This window comes from Pongo abelii, chromosome 7, assembly GCF_028885655.2.
Source record: "Pongo abelii isolate AG06213 chromosome 7, NHGRI_mPonAbe1-v2.0_pri, whole genome shotgun sequence".
Lineage (NCBI taxonomy): Eukaryota > Metazoa > Chordata > Mammalia > Primates > Hominidae > Pongo > Pongo abelii.
This window is the reverse complement of record NC_071992.2, coordinates 73,623,531-73,641,115: the sequence shown is the minus strand read 5'-3', so window position 1 is coordinate 73,641,115 and position 17,585 is coordinate 73,623,531. Positions and strand designations below refer to the sequence as shown.

General features: G+C 42.8%; 1 protein-coding gene and 1 non-coding gene across 2 annotated transcripts in view; both read left to right on the top strand.

Annotated features, from left to right (window-relative positions):
- The first annotated feature begins 1,305 nt into the window (after positions 1–1,305).
- On the top strand, positions 1,306–1,409 carry LOC112134819 (small nucleolar RNA U13). The gene has a single exon (XR_002916169.1). It is a non-coding gene; the product is annotated as a small nucleolar RNA U13 (small nucleolar RNA).
- Positions 1,410–4,064: 2,655 nt separating this feature from the next.
- Positions 4,065–17,585, top strand: part of NSMAF (neutral sphingomyelinase activation associated factor) — a 75,263-nt gene continuing 61,742 nt past the window's right edge. The window contains 2 exon segments of the mRNA XM_024251208.3: positions 4,065–4,300; positions 4,302–4,339. Coding sequence (XP_024106976.2) covers positions 4,175–4,300; positions 4,302–4,339 — 164 coding nt within the window. The 5' untranslated portion in view covers positions 4,065–4,174.

Here is a 17,585-nt window from a genome sequence, read left to right as displayed (position 1 = left end):
GACAGCGAAGTGATTCACAATTGTAAGCCCTTTTTGGCAAATGTTCTAAGACAGGGTGGTCAGAGTACACCTTTTACTATGTCAGATGTTGGCTTTACTATGTCAGATGGGGCCTATGTCAGATATTGGCTGGAATGAATAGTACATTCTTTTTTTTTTGAGATGGAGTCTTGCTCTGTCACCCAGGCTGGAGTGCAATGGTGCTATCTCGGCTCACCGCAACCTCCACCTCCCGGGTTCAAGTGATTCTCCTGCCTCAGCCTCCCAAGTAGCTGGGATTACAGGTGCCTGCCACCACGCCCGGCTAATTTTTTATATTTTTAGTACAGAGGGTGTTTCACCATGTTGGCCAGGCTGGTCTCAAACTTCTGACCCCAAGTGACCCGCCCACCTTGGCCTCCCAAAGTGCAGGGATTACAGGCATGAGCCACCCATACCCGGCATAAGTAGTAAATTCTTTTAATTGCTTTGCACTTTCTCAGACAGGTACATTAAGTGGGGCTGGGTTATGCTAGGGATGTGGCCTCAAGCTGTTAGAAACTATGTTTGTTTGTTTAAGTCTTTTAATGTGGGGGATGGGGACTGGACTAAATTATTTGTGCTGGGAGTCTGGTTTTTACAGGCCAAGGTTGAGGCCTAGTTGAGAAGTGGGTTCAGAGGAATTTGGCTAGAGTTGGGTTAAGGAGAGATTCTTTAACAGTCTCTGCCTATTCGATCACATCTAATCTTCCTCTAATGTTTAACTTCAAGAAGATAACTTACATTCTGGGTTTTTGTTGTTGTTTTTTCCTTATTCCAGCCAAATTAATCTCTCTCCTCTGAACTCACAGAGCCTTTTGTAGTATTTCTCATAAAGAAATTGATCATGTACCTTTTGACAAATTTTATTATCTTATTTCATTGTGTACCTGCTCATGTATTTATTTCTTGGTTACCAGACAGCATCACAATTTCCTCCAGGAATGTTGACCTAAAGTGTTCAGGTTCTGCACAGCACTTGGACACATGGAAGGGACTCAGTCACAGTCAAAGAGTACCCAGGCACCTTCATTCATTCCCAGAATTTTTAATGGGTGTGCTCACTATACATAACATTTTGTCCAGTGCTGCTAGGGGTCAAATTCAAAAGACCCAGCCACAGTTTTTATTCTTGGTTTCCCTACCTTCTCTTCACAGTCCTGCGACTTACTAGAGAAAGTTGATATGTACATTTACCTTGAAGCTTTTAAAAATGTAACCCTGCAAAACCTGATCTTTAAGACAGTATGAGATATGTTTCCACAAGCATACAATTTAGAGGTTTGGATCCTTTTGTAGTTCATAAGTGTGATGATTGGGTGTTCATGTGCAGCTGTGAGATGTGCCGCCCTTGAACCTTGTTACGAGTTTGGCACATTACCTGTTTAACGTGAAAAAGAAACTTAGAGGCTTGCTATTCGAGAATCCCTCAAAGTTAAATAACCAGAGGCTCATTCTCAGCATATATTAAGAAGTTATAACCACATTGAGATACCACTCATACCCACTAGAATAGCTGTAAACAAAAGTCAGGTAATAACAAATACTGGTGAAGATGTAGAGAAACTGGAACCCTTCTACGCTGCTGGTGGGCATGTTAAATGGTACAGCCACTTTGGAAAACAGTCTGGCAGTCTCTCAAACATTTAGACATGGAGTTACCATATGACCCAGTTCTATGGTGGGCAGGCCTATACAAATCTATCTCAAAGTCCCGGGATGCCGGGAGGTGGAAGAAAGAGGCTGACAAATAAAGTTCCTTGGGAAGAAACATTTAAAAGCACTAAGGAACAGAAGCCATGTCCATATCTGTGTCTTGGGCAGCAAGATGAGATGGTGGATTGCTGTGCTATTAACCCCCAGACTCAATCCTTTTTTTTTTCTTTTGAGACAAGATCTGTCTCTCTCTCTGTATTGCCTAGGTTGGGGTGCAATAGTACGATCATGGCTCACAGAAGCCTCAAACTCCTGGACTCAAGTGATCCTCCTGCCTCAGCCTCTCCAGCAGCTGGGACTATAGGTGTGTGCCACTGCACCCAGGTAATTTTTATTTTTTATTTTTTGTAGAGACAGAGTCTTGCTTTGTTGCCCAGGCTGGTCTCGAACTCCTGGCTTCAAGCAATCCTCCAGCATCAACCTCCAAAAGCATTGGGATTACAGGCATGAGCCATCACTCCAGCCCCTTAGGGCTTATATACCATAGGGGAGGGGTGGTTCAGAAGGGATGTGTAGGACAATTGAAGTATAATAACATCAAGTTGTTTGAATTAAGGACAGAACATACTAGGTAGATACCTGCTCTTACACAAGGAACAATAGATAAAGTAGAAATCTTAGAGGCCTTCCCAGAATAGGGGTCAATCAGAAGCCAACACGGAAGATTAGCTTCCAAGATGGAGCTGCTTTCGCCTCCACATCCAGCAATTCCACTCTTAAATTCCATTTCCACTCAACAGAAATGGAAACATAGGTCCATAAAAAAACTGTACATGACTGTGTACAGCAGCCTTATTCACAATAGACAAAATGTGGAAACAACTGAAATGTCCATCAACTGATGAATGGATAAACAAAATGCAACAGAATATGCTCCAGCAGTCTAAAGGAATGAAGTACTGTACAGATACATGCTACGACATAGATGAACCTTGAAAAGCATTACGCTAAATGAAAAAAGCCAGACACAAAAGGCCACATATTGTATGGCTGCATTTATATGAAATATCCAGAATAGGCAAACCCATAGAGACAGGAAATTGATTACTGTTTGCTAGGGCTGGGGTTTGGAGGGTAGAGTTAGGAAGAGTGATAGCTAGAGGGTATGGGTTTCTTTTACATGTGATGAAAATGTTCTCAAATTGTGGTGATTGTTGAACATATCTGGAAATATACTAAAAATCGCTGAATGGTACACTTTAAATGGTTGACTCGTTTGGTATGTGAGTTATATCCCAATAAAGCTGTTACATAAAAAAAAAGTCATGCGACCAATTATTTCAACAATCAAGAGACTGTGTTAAAGATTCTTTGCTTGGCCAAACTTCAGTTAGGCTTCTGAATCTTCTCCCAGGTCCTTGTGTGCACTTCCTTGTAAATGCAGTGTTAGGAAGTAACACTGCCACGGCAGTTTAGCAAGAATCCCCCACCCTCCATATGTGATCAAAATTCTTTACTCCCTACCCTTGGTATCTGACCCCCTGGCCTGCTTTCACTGGGACTCCTGTTAGGTTGGTTCAAGCCAGAATTCCCCCCAGAATTGATGTTTCCTCTTAGCAGTTTTCTGAACACCTGCTCCTTGCTCCTTGGCTATAAATCCCCACTTATTCCTGGTGTATTTGGAATAGTTATGATCGAGTTGCCTTCACCCCTTTAACTTCCGTCTTTTTTTTTTTTTTTTTTTTCACAATTGAGGACCCCAAACGTTGTTATTTCAAGTCCTTGTGGCCAACAGATTGGTGGTTTATGGACCAGCATCCCTTTTTAGGCGTAAAATATTTAAAACGCAGCCTGCAATGGTTGGTAAAGTGGTGAAACGTTTAGTGTGTGAGGTCGGATCCTAGTCTGGCCGTTGGTCCTGGCGATCCTCTGAGGCGGCCTGAGTTTGGGGGCGCCTCGTGTCACCGCGCGCCCCTCCTCCGGGCCTGAGTCACGGTGCCGCCGGAGTCCCCACGCGAGGATGCTGCGGTGAGCGCGGCCGGGACGCCGCGTCGGGCTCTCGGCAGCCCAGCGGCGCCGCACGGGAAGCCAGGCCGGCAGCCGCGCGCTCCCCAGCCGGCCACCAATCCCGCCCTCCCCGCCTCCTCCGGACCTCCTCGGCGGGCGGCGGCGGGGCCTGGCTGTGCGCTCTGCGCTCGCCCGCGCCTGCCCTCCATGGCGTTTATCCGGAAGAAGCAGCAGGAGCAGCAGCTGCAACTCTACTCCAAGGAGAGGTGCGCGCCCAGCTGAAGAAGGGCCCAGCCGGGGGCCTGGTCGGGGCCGGTCGTGGGGACGCCGGCCGGAGATCTGAGGGACGGGAGGCGGCGTGGCGGCCGGGCACGGAGGCAGGGGCCAGATGCGTTGTCCAGGGCCTGGGCTGGGGGCTGTGGCGGAAACCTGAGGTCGGGGTGAGAGGCCGGGGGCCTGGTCTGGGCCGGAGCCTGCCGGGGACAGGAACCGGATGACGGGCCAGGCCAGATTCCGCGGCAGAGCCGAGGCACGCCGAGCCAGCCGGCAGTGCAGGTCCCGGCGGCCGCGGGCAGCTCACCCGGAAGGCCGCGCGGGGTCCGGGCGTGCATCCCTACCCGGGCGCCCGGCACGCGAGCCCGGGCGTTCGCTGGGGAGGGTGAGTACGCTGCCCGGCGGGCACCCCCTTTCTAATCCTTCCCCTTAATCGGGTCCAGGCACTCGGCGCTGGCGCCGCAGAGTTGGTCGCCGGGCGGCACCGAGCAGGCCGGCGACCACCCGCTCGCATTGCTGCGCCTTTTTCCTGCCGACTCCTTTAGACACAGGACTAGCTCCATGCCCTGGAAGGCTGGGAGGGGGGCCTCCAGAAAGGCCTGATTCTGAGGAAAGCCAAGGTCCTGCCTCCCAAACACTTGCTCCCCGCGCAGTGGACCTTGTGTTGGAAAGCTTTGCGGTCGAAATCGCGGTGCGGCAGCGGAGCACTCATTCTCGCCGGCATCCCAGTAAGGATTTGGGATCCCTCGAGCTAAAATGGTCTCACAGCAGTTCCCTTTCAGAGATTCTGGACCTGTCCCCAAGGGAAGTCTCATAAGAAAGCTCACTTTGGCTTTATGTATAGTTCCCAGAGCATTTTTGGTGACAGAAACAACTTGCTGGGTCTGCAGCTCAGATGCCAAAAGGAAAGGGGGGCTGAATCATTTTACAAACACACTGTTTTGATTGTGACAGTTACAGATCTTCCAGTGCTGCTAGCCTGTCACGTTGTCTCATCAGTGAATACCAGCAAAGCAGGTTACACGTGGGAATACAAGTGCAGACTTCAAGATTTGTCTGCACTTGTTTTATAAGGGTTGACTGGACCCCTTTGATGCAGACATTCATCCTTCTCTAATCTGTAATGTTGGTCTAACCAGTGTGTCCACAGTACGAAATGTCATTTTTCTACTGTAGAGAAGAAGATACGATACACAGAAAACATATCTCAGATATGACTTTCAAAAATGTTTCTGGTGATGTGATTGGGTTTTAGTCACAGAAAGTGTTGTTTATTAAATAAGTGAGTCCTAACTATGTAACTCACACTTGGGGATGCCTTTCTGACTGAATTTGTAATGCATTTTTCTTGTGGAAAGAGCTTGAGTGGAGTTTCTTTGTTTAGTACCAACAATATTAAGACTTGTTTGTGCTCTGTATTGAGTGGGTGAACATTCATATTTAAATTGTGAGAACTTTGACACACTTGAATTGCCATCATGTTGTATGATATGAGTCATTCGTGCCAATACTGTGGCCTCTTTGATATACAGGGAAACGTTTTATCGTTGGTTCTGGCTGTTATTTCGATGAAGTAATTTGTGTTCAATTTGGCTAGCTCATACAGCTCCGTGGTGTCACACAAACCTTGAAACCTGTACTTACATTTCCATGTATATGCTGCTTTGTTAGAATTCATTGATTAGACAACAGCGTGATAGGCTGGCAGTGTTCAGAGAGAACTCTAGCTGTCGCAACCAAAACATTTATCTATCCAGTCAGGAGGCATCAACTGTTCCTGAGCATCAGTCATCTGAAAAAGTTGGCGCCATGTGTTTTATATTTATTTGAATTATAACTTGCTGAGTGCCCAAACTGTTTAGTGCTCTGCCCCATGGCTTTGCAACCTGGGCTGATGGGCATACTCCATTCAATGCATAGAATACACATTTGAATGACAGGAATCTCTCTCACATCAGGTATGCACTAGAATCAAGGAGTCTCTTTATAAATCTTAGAATTCATTCTGAAACAGAAGAATATTTTAAGGCAACTTTATTAAGCCCCAAATTTACCATTTCTGCCCAGATTTTTCCGGGTTTATCCCCTTGCGTCAATAAACACAAATTAGCAAATGGATTGGATTGGTCATTGGCTCCAGCATACCCAAGAAAATTGTTACTTTCCTTGGAAAACTTGAAGAGGGGTTGTTTCAGAGGTTACCCGTGAGAGGTCTCAACCTGTTCATTGTAAGTTCACTGGCGGCTCTCATGGTAATTAAGGGATTTTAGATTTCCAGAGCTACCAAATATTGACCCCAGAAAAGAAACTTGAAATGAGCATTTATTTCTCTTATTGTTAGGTTGATGTACTTTGATATTCCTGCAAAAGCAGAAGCGTAGAGACTGACTAGGAGATTCTTGCATTGGTGGTTTAAACCAAGGTGGTGGCAGAATAAATGGAGGAAAGTGGATGGATTCTAGATGTTTTTAGGAAGTGTGATTGACAAGTCTTGGTGTGGTGTATTGTATGTGAGAGGTGATAAAGGAAGAATTCCAGCTAGGATTATCTGATAAAATACAGCACACCCAGTTAAGTTCGAATTTCAGTTAAACAATGAATAATTTTTTAGTATAAGTAAATGCGATAGTATATGCAATATTTGGTATATACTTATACTAATTTTTTTTTTTTTTTGAGACGGAGTCTCGCTCTGTTGCCCAGGCTGGAGTGCAGTGGCGCGATCTCGGCTCACTGGAAGCTCCGCCTCCCGGGTTGACGCCATTCTCCTGCCTCAGCCTCCCAAGTAGCTGGGACTACAGGCGCCTGCCACCACGCCTGGCTAATTTTTTGTATTTTTAGTAGAGACAGGGTTTCACCGTGTTAGCCAGGATGGTCTCGATCTCCTGACCTCGTGATCCACCCGCCTTTCCTCCCAAAGTGCTGGGATTACAGGCGTGAGCCACCGTGCCCGGCCCTTATACTAAAAATTTTTTAAGTATATTATTTATCTGAAATTCAAATGTAACTGGGCATATGATATTTGTATTTGCTAAACATGGGAATTCTACTCTCAGACTTCTGGTTTGAATAACTATAAAGTGGTGCCATTTATTGGTGATGTTTATAAATAAATGTTTTGGTAATTTTAAGGATTAGAAAACAGACACTTGGCCATTCGAAATAAGTATACTTATATCCTGGTTAAGATTTAGGTGGCAGGCTGGACACAGGGCTCACGCCTGTAATCCCAACACTTTGGGAGGCCAAGGCAGGCAGATCACGAGGTGAGGAGTTCAAGACCAGCCTGGCCAATGTCTAATAAAAATACAAAAATTAACCAGGCATGGTGGCGTGCGCCTGTGGTCCCAGCTACTCAGGAGACTGAGGCAGGAGAATTGCTTGAACCTGGGAGGCGGAGGTTGTAGTGAGCCAAGATGGCGCCATTGCACTCCAGCCTGGGCGACAGAGCGAGACTCCATCTCAAAAAAAAAAAAAAAAAAGATTTAGATGGTAGGAACCATATTGATTTTATTGTTTTTTAAAAATGTCCTGTGCAGGTGTTGGTGAGGGTAAATTGAAAACATTTTTTAAAGGCAATTTACATGTCTTCCTTGGATTTGTCAGGGATGGCAGGTGTATACAGTGGATTAGTAGATGAGGATATTATACAAACTGTTTCTATTTAAGACATTTCTATTTTAATATGAGATATATTAAAAGGTGGGAAGATCGCTCGAGCCCAGGAGTCCAAGGTTACAGTGAGCTATGGTCATACCACTGCACCCCAGTCTGGGTGACACAGTGAGACCCTATCGAAAAGAAAAAAAAAAAAAAAGACATTTCTATTTTATGATTTAGAAGTAGACTAAAGTAGGCGAATTGTTAAATTTTTTTGCTTTACTATCCACCGTGGAGTGTTGGGATGACAGCTATTTCTTGGGTAATGTAGAAATTTAGATACTTGCCCAGGTGCCATGGCTTACACTTGTAATCCCAGCACTTTGGGAGGCCAAGGCACAAGGATCGTTTGAACTCAGAAGTTTGAGACCAGCCTGGGCAACATAGGGAGAACTTTTCTCTATTTAAAAAATAAATAGGCCAGGTGTGGTGCCTCATGCCTGTAATCCCAGCACTTTGGGAGGCCAAGGTGGGTGGATCACTTGAGGTCAGGAGTTTGAGACCAGCCTGGTCAATATGGTGAAACCCTGTCTCTACTAAAAATAAAAAAAAAACTAGCCGGGTGTGGTGGCACACACCTGTAATCCCAGCTACTCGGGAGGCTGAGACAAGAGAATCGCTTGAACTTGGGAGGCAGAGGTTGCAATGAGCTGAGATTGTGCCATTGCACTCCAGCCTAGTCAACAGAGTGAGACTTTGTTTCAAAAATAAATAAATACATAATAAAAAAGAAATTTAGGTAGTTGAGATATGTTTCCTTCTGAGGAAGGGTCATAGTTTTATCTCTGTAATGTCATAGAATAAATTCTTAGTTGTGGTTTGTAAGTTCCACAGTTTGCCACTCAAGGATGGAAATTGGTGATCTTGAATTCTGTATTTGGTGCCTACATATTACATTAATAGTTTAACAGGCACTTTGAGGTTTCAACTTTGTTTCGGACATTCCATGAGTGTATAATATTCTTGATTATGCTAATATTAACTTACTTTCTTTTTTTTTTTTTGAGACAGAGTTTCCCTTTTGTTGCCCAGGCTGGAGTGCAATGGCACGATCTTGGCTCACCGCAAACTCCACCTCCTGGGTTCAAGCGATTCTCCTGCCTCAGCCTCCCGAGTAGCTGGGATTACAGGCATGCGCCACCATGCCTGGCTGATTTTGTGTTTTTAGTAGAGATGGGGTTTCTCCATGTTGGTCAGGCTGGTCTCGAACTCCCGACCTCAGGTGAGCCACCACGCCTGGCCTAACTTTCTTTTACTCAATATGTTTGTTTAATCAATTGTGTCTATATTTATTTTATAAAAAGCACTTGGCGAGAGGGCAAAGTGATTATGGTACTTCAGTTTAATCTTTCATTTCTAAGGCTTATCATCCCAGTCTTTTCAGATCTGTTTGTGGGATATACCAGGTGTTGAAAACGGAGATCAGTGGAGATAAAGTCAGGACTTAATTCGTCAGGAATGCCGATAGGTCCCAAGAAATCTACCTGACTATGACTTAAAGAAATAGGGTTTTTTTTTTCTCACATGAAAAACAGCGGGAGAGGAAATAAATGTCGCAAATTTCTTGGTTAATTTAGACTCTATATTGACTTTACCCAAAATGTATTACTAGCCTACCCACTTACTTTCCTTTTATCTCGAATTAATCTCTTCCAAAGTGGCTACCATTGAGAAGTCACAGGAATCTATCCATTAAATGGATTTTGAGTATGTAAGCTATATAATTTTCATTAAAAATTTTTTTAATGTGATATAAAATAGGAATGGTCATTTAAGGAATTCAGTGCTATTTTTCTTCTAAATACCATTGTCATTTCATCTTTTAACCATCAGATATTTAGAATTGTGTCTTAAAATGTCCAACTCATAGATTTTGAAAATTATCTTTTTGTTATTTTTTTTTAACTTGTATTCAGTAAGTAACTTAGAATTGTTATCTTCTTGGTGAGTTGAATTTTTTATCAATATATAATGACCTCTTCTAGTAATTTTTTTTCTATTTTGTCTGATATTAATATAGCTATATCAGTTTTCTTTTGGTTATTTGCTTTGTATGGGATTTTCCATTGTTTTACTTTTCACTATCCTGTGTCCTAAGGCTTTAGGCCTGTTTCTTATAAATAGCTTATACTTGGACTTTTTTTTAAATGATTCATTTTGATAATTTTTATCTTAATGAATTAGTTTAGTCTGTTTACATTTATTATTACAAATATATCTGAATTCACTTTTATTTTTTAGTTTTGTTCTTTTATTTTGCCTTCCTTCCCTTCTTCCTTTGGATTAAATAAGGCCCCCTTGCTCTCTTTCATTTTTCCCCAAAGAGTATGGAAGTTGTATATTTTATTTGTTTTTCTAATGCTTATCCTTAAAACGTTAGCATATTAAATTTAAGATCTGAAGCTAATCATTATCTTTACTCTCCTCTCTGCCAATGTAAGAACGTTGGAACACTTAACTCCTGTGCCCCCATCCTCAGTTATACTCTGTTATTGTCCGGTATTTTTTATCTCTATTTTAAACCTACAGATTGTGCATTACTAATTGCCTGGTTAATGCTTCTGTAGTTTTACATGCATATTTACCATTGTTTTTGTTCAATATTCCTTCTTACATGTCATGTCCTCGTTACGGAATTATTTTCTCTTTCCTGAAGAATATCCTTTAGAAGTTCTTCTGATCAGGGTTGGATGATGATAAACCACCTCTGTTTTTGTCTGTCTGAACATATCCTTATTTTGCTTTTGCTTTGAAAATCCGTTTTGCTAGATGTTTAATTCTCTCAGCATTTTGAAGATTATCCAAACAAAAGCAAAGGGCCAGGGAATATGCACCAGACTTGCTGGAGTGCTCTGGGGTGTTGGGGGGTACCTCACAGAGAAAGGTCAGTGATAGTTGTGCCTTGTCCCCCTGGGGCAATCTTCAGCTACTTGGCTGGGCCAACTTCAGACTTGAGGAGAAACCAGCACTCCAGGGAGTCACCAGGGGCCAGAGTACAGTAGGACCATACTGTGATGGAACCTTGGCTCACTCATCCCAGCTCAGCATTTGTGGCTGCAGGATATCCTCACCTCCTTGCTGGCTTGACTGGGGCTAAGTCTGTATAATGTGGCAGAGTTTTTTCCTGATTGGGGAAACACCAGCCTTTTTCCTGGCATGGTTGGGGGCTGGGGTTCAAGCCTTGTGGTTGATGAGGTTTGATTGCCTTAAACACAGTCATAGCAGTTTTCCCTGAAACTTTGCAGGAGGCCACCTTCTCTTCTGGGAGACCAGCCTGCAACAAACCAATATTGTTAAGTCTAATTGTTCTTTGTAGGTAATCTCTCTTTTCTCTGGCTGCTTTTAAGATCTCCTCTCTGTAGTGTTTTGCTGTCTAGATATAGATTTTTTTTTTTTTCTTCATCTATCCTGCTTGAGCTTCCTAAAGCTAAAATAGTTTTGGAAAATTTGGAGCCAAGCTGAGCTAAGGCTAGAACAAATGTTCTCTGATCCAAATCCAACCTCTTTTCCACTGTACCATACTGCTTCTATTTTAAATACCAGGTTGTGGGCTACTGGCCAGTGCTTATTTTTATGGTATCCTTGAAGTTTAGACTGATTCAGGAATGAATGAAGCCTGTTTTATGTAGATATCAGAATCTTGTTAGTCAAAGTGTGGTCCACAGGCCAGTAGCGCATGTGTGCCTTGAGCTTGTTAGAAATGCACATTCTCAGGCCTCACCCTGGAACTGCTGCCTCGGAATGTGCATTTTAACAAGATCCCCAGATGATTGTGTGCACAGTAACCTTTGTGAAGCGCTGCTCTAGGTAACAGTAATTCAGCATTCATCTTGATTTTTTACTTGTTTGCTCCTTCCAACTGAACTTCCTTCTTTAACTTCTTGATAGTACATATAAAAAGGCTGAGGGAAGCCTCCTGCCCTGCACTGTGACCCTTGATGAGGAACCTGGAGGACTTTGAGAGCACAGATGACATTTTTACCATTTCTTCTCATAAATTGCTGAGACTTGAAAATAGAATTGACTGGCTTTATGGATGGTGTCAGTGAAAGGGATTTTGATATCTGAACCATCTTGGCTGGAAGTCACTGCATCTCACATAGTCAGGGAGAATGTAATTTGCTAGAGTCTAGCTGAGTGATAGAAAGCTTTAACCTAATTACTGAAGGGAAGGGCTAAAAAGGCCAGATGAAAGAGTGGAATTGTTTAAATTCATGAGAACTCTTTCTGGGAGGGAAGAAGGGCCAGTAATTTATAGGAGAAAACAACTGGTACAGGAACCAGAAATGATACTTAGTCCCTCAGATGTCTCTCTGCAAATGTGTAGAACATGGATAATAAAATGAGCCAGGTCTTTTAACAAAAAAGGATTACTGTGTGTTTTAGGTGTCACTGGAGTTGGGTAAGATGAGACCCAAGATAGGAATCTAGTGTTGAAAAGCTGCAGACCTACTAAAAAGGAAAGACCTGCCAGGAGGTGAGGCAGTGGGCTCTGAATGTTAAGAAGGTTTACTTCTGAAGGGAAATCTATGAAACCCCAGGAAAAAAACCCAGAGAACACAATTGGAAAGAGGAACAAAGATAACATGGTTGTGTTCTTTTGTTACAGGCCACGTTAAGTGGGTGGAAGAAATGGTGGCTGTGTACCTGGTGTAAATGGGAAAACAGGAAGTGGCAATAGAGATACTGGCTGAAATGCTTAGTGAAATCTAAGTACAGTTTATTGACTTCCTTTGTTAAAGTTTTAATTTATCCTAAACTTGAGAACTTTACTTAATTCTGAATACTGAAGACAAATTATTCACCAAGTAGCAATGAAATGAACCATCATAAAAAGCAGTCATATCAAGTTGTTTATTGCTGGAGCTCAGGAGAGTTGAGAGAGATCCTGTCATACATAGAACCTAGATTTTTAAGAAAGCAGATATTGAAAGTTCCAAGGAACAAAAAAGATAGGTGCTGTTACTGGACAGTTTGGAAAGCATATTGACCCAGGAAGTTTGTGAAACTGTCAAAAATACAATTAAGAACATCTAATCCAAATGATCTTTTGTGAGGAGTTACAGAAAATTAGGCAAGCTTGCATGTTGGAAGGAAGCTAAAAAAGAAAAAGAAAATCAGGCTAGCAAATAAAGAATGGTTGTACCGGTAGTATTTCTCTGAGTTTATAATTATTAGTTTTAATATAAAACAAGAAGGTTATACATAGTTAATTTCAAAAAGGTTAAAGCCCCAAATGAGTGGAACCTTTGAAAAATGGTACAGATTAAAAAAATAAAAACAAAAAAACTTCCAAAGTTGCCTTTGGAACTAGGAAGTACTGGGCTGCTGCCTAGGCCTAGCCTGGTACCAGGTGTAACATTGATTTATGACAGGGAAAGCTCTTATTTTGTACTCTATTAATAATACTAATCTTCAGACTGAAAGAGATAGGATGAACTTTCGCAAGATGGGTGAAGATGCAAAGGGTACCCAAGTGCTTATGTCTCCTGGCGTAAAATCCTGGGAGAGTTTGAGTGTAGAACTACGAATTATCTCAATGATCTAAGAACTTTGAAAGGTGCTGAAAGAACATGTGTGCATAAATAGGTTTAATGCAAATTCTAGATCAGACAGATTATTTATAAACCACTAGAAGAGGAAGTTGTTGTCACCAGTCCGCAGCATGAACGTCATGCTGCTAATTCAAGAGAGGTTTAATTGGCTCACGGTTCTGCAGGCTGTACAGGAAAGAAGGATGACACTGGCATGTGCTTGGCTTCTGGTGAAGCCTCAGGGAGCTTTTACTCATGGTGGAAGGTGAAGTGGGAGCAGGTACATCACATGGCAAGAGAGGGAGCAAGAGAGAGGAGGAGGAGGCTCCGGACTCTTTTAAACAACCACAGCCGGATCTCATGTGAACTAACTGAGCATGAACTCACTTATTACGAAGGGGATGGTGCTGAGGCATTCATGAGGGATCTGCTCCCATGATCAAGTCACCTCCCACTGGACCCTACTTTCAACATTGGTAGCTCCATATTAACATGAGATTTGGAGGGGACAAACATCCGAACTATATCATTCTGCTCCTGGCCCCCTAAATCTCATGTTCTTCTTACATTGGAAAATACAATCATTTCTTCCCAATAGTCCCCCAAAATCTTAACTTATTTCAACATCAAGTTCATAGTCCTAAGTCTCATCTTACACCTACCTCTTTCCACCTATGAGCCTGTAAAATCAAAACAGTTGATCTACTTTCAGGATACAATGGTGGTACAGGCATTGGGTAAACATTCCCATTCAAAAGGGAGAAATCTGCCAAAAGAAAGGGGCAGTAGGCCCCATTGAAGTCTGAAACCCAGTAGGGCAGTCGTTAAATCTTAAAACTCCAAAATAATCTCCTATGACTCCTTGTCCCACACCCAGGGCCAGTGGTGTAAGAAGTGGGCTCCTAAGGCCTTAGGCAGCTCTGCCTCTGTGGCTTTGAAGGGTGCAGCCCACTTGGCTGCTCTGACAGGTTGGAGTTGAGTGCCAGCAGCTTTTCCATGCTGAGGTTGCAAGTTGCTGATGGCTCTACCATTGTTGAGTCTAGAGGGCAGGTGGCCCCCTTCTCATAGCTCCACTTGGTGGGGACTCTGTATGGGGGCTCCAGCCCACTTCTCCCCTTCACACTACTGTTGTAGAGGTTCTCTGTATGGGCCCCATCCTTGTAGCAGGCTTCTGCCCGGGCTCCCAGGCCTTTTCACACATCCTCTGAAATCTAGGGGGAAGCTGCCAAGGCTCCTTCATGCTTGCATTCTGTGCACCTGCACACCTAACACCACATGGAAGCTTCCAAGGCTAATGTCTTGCACCCTTTAGAGCAGCAGCATGAGCTGTACTTGTGGCCCTTTGAGCCATGGCTGGAGGTGGAACAGTGGGTCTGCAGGGAGCAGTGTGTGGGGTAGTGGGAACCTGGGCTTGGCCCCCTAAGCCCTTCTTTCCTCTCTTAGGCCCTCTGTGGTGGGAGGGACATCCTGAAAACTTCTGAAATGCCTTTGAGGCCTTTTCCCCATTGTTCTGGATATTAGCCTTTGGCAACCTTTTAGTCATGCTCATCTCTCTAGCATGCAATTATTCCATAGCTTACTCCATAGCCGGCTTGAATTCCTCTCCTGAAAATGCTTTTTCTTTCTCTGCAACATGGCCGGGCTACAAATTTCCCAGAGTTTTATGTTCTGCTTTCCTTTTAAATGTAAGTTCCAACTTTAAGTCATTTATTTGTTCCTGTATCTTATTGTTGGCTTTTAGAAGCAGCCAGACCAGTTCTGAAACCCTTTGCTGCTTAGAAATTTCTTCCACCACATACCCTGCCTAAGTCCTTACCCTTAAGTTCAGCCTTCCACAGATCCCTAGGAACATGGACGCAAATGCAGCCAAGTTCTTTGCTAGTTTATAACAAGGGTGACCTTTGTTTCAGTTCCCATTCATTTCCTTATTTCCATCTGAGACCATGTCAGCCTGACCTTCACTGTCCATATTCCTATCTGCATTTTGGTCACAACCATTTAACCAGTCTCTGAGAAGTTTCAAACTTTCCCTTGTCTTCCTGTTCTCTTCTGAGTCCCCCAAACTCTTCCAACCTCTGCCTGTTACCCTCTTCCAAAGCTGCTTCCATGTCTTTACATATATCCATAATAAAATGCCCTACTCCCTGGTGCCAATTTTATGTCTTAGTCTGTTTTTGTTGTGCTATAAAGAAATACCTGAGGCCGGGTAATTTACAACGGAAAGAGGCTTAATTGGCTCATGGTTCTGCAGGCTGTACAGGAAGCAAGGCACCAGCATCTGCTTGGTTTCTGGTAAGCCTCAGGGAGCTTTTACTCATGGCGGAAAGTGAGTGGGAGCAGGGTATCCCATGGCAAGAGACAGAGCAAGAGAGAGAAAGGGAAGGTCCCAGACCCTTTTAAACAACTAGAGCTTGAGTGAACAGATTGTGAACTCATTTATCACCAAGGGGATGGTGCTGAGTCATGAGGGATCTACCCCCATGATCCAATCACCTCCTACCAGGCCTCCACCTCCAACATTGGGAATCACATTTCAACATGACATTTGGAGGGGACAGAACATCCAAACTATATCACTGTCCAATGTATTACTGGGGGGATGTTTCCAATGGTGGGTAGTAGGACTGCGATCTTGCCTTGTCTATAACAGTTTTCTTAGTTTCTTCTTTATTTCAGAAATCATTTTCGGAAGCTTCTTAAAAATGGCCAGTTTAATTAAATCAACTCTCTAGTAGGGGCACTGTAGTCTAGCTTCATTCAAGGCTGGTGTTGGGGTATTGAGAGTTGAGGTGGCAAATACACAGCACTCCTGTGCTTTCCTTTGCCTCTGCACACATCACGAAAGTGTCATGGCATCACAGCACTTCTCCCAATGAGTTTGGGTTACACTTCTTATCACAGTGAAGCCTGTTAGAGAAAGCATTGACTAGCAAAACCTTCTGGATCCACTGTAAATACTGTTCATCAGCTGAGTGTTGAATAATTGTTGAGTGGAATGCAAGGTTACTCCAGCTATTTTAAGTTCTGGTTAGGTGTTGTACAGTAGGCTTTAAAATTTAGGTGACGTGAGAATAGGAAAACATCTTTTTAGGAATGTTGAGTTGCTCAATGAGGAAACTTCTCTAAAGAGAATGAAACCACACCTCTGTAAAGGAGTATTAAACTAGGAATATATAGGGGCAGGTCTAAGAGTCTTCTAAAGAAATAATTTACAGTCAGATACAATACCAAAGGATGAGACCATCCAATTACAAAACAGTGATTTTAATTTTTTTTTTTTTTAAGCATGGACTCTTTTACTCTGTAAAATGTAGTTTGAAAATCATTGTTCTAAAAATCATGAAACTTAATTATAATAATTTTTACATAGAAAAATTTTAAAGCGGGTATAATAACACTTTAGTAAAAAGAAAACATAGGCTCAGAAAAGTTTCATAATCCTTTAACTTCAAACAATATGATTTGGTTATATCCCTTCACTATGTGTTTTACATTTCTTGCAAAATATGCATATTGATAAATTAAGGAGGCTATAATTAATTCACTTATCAAAATGATGACTTTAGTTCTAGAATAGTTGATATGATTATATTTTAATAATTATGTGGAAGAATTGTCTCTGAAAGCTACTTGTGCTTCATAGAAATAAAATTATGCCATTGTCTTATTGAAGAATACTTACTCTATTCTTCCCTCTCTATAAGAGAAGGAGTGAGGAGATTAGGAAAGAGAAGGAAGGATGCGTAACTCCAATTCTGTCTTGTGACTATATTGAAATTCAGATTAAGTATTGATAGTGTGCATTTTGTTTTGCACTCTGGCAGTTTACCCTGTAATTGATTCTTGTTCATGGATTTAAATACGGAGGACAGGTCAATAAAAGTTACAGATTAGGATGGTAAAACTGGTTTCTGCTATCATTTTTAGTTTTTTGAGTTACTTTTCTTTTGGTTCAGATGATGATGATGATGATGATGATTTTGAGACGGAGTCTCGCTCTTGTTGCCCAGGCTGGAGTGCAGTGGCATAATCTTGGCTCACTGCAACCTCTGCTTCCCAGGTTCAAGCAATTCTCCTGCCTCAGCCTCCTGAGTAGCTGGGATTATAGGTGCCCGCCACCACGCCCGGCTAATTTTTGTACTTTTAGTAGAGAGGTGGTTTCACCACGTTGACCAGGCTGGTCTCGAACTCCTGACCTCAGGCAAACCGCCCACCTCGGCCTCCCGAAGTGCTGGGATTACAGGTGTGAGCCACTGCACCCGGCCTATTATTTTTCTTTAATGAGCATCTCTTCTGGTGTCAAGAATATAACTTCTTCTTCGTAGGGGTATTAATTATAGTCTTTTGACCTTTTCTTCTGTTCTCTGCATTGTGTTTAGTCCTTCAAGTTGCATTCTTCCTGCTTGCTTTGGCTTTGTTCTTTCATCCTAGAGGCTG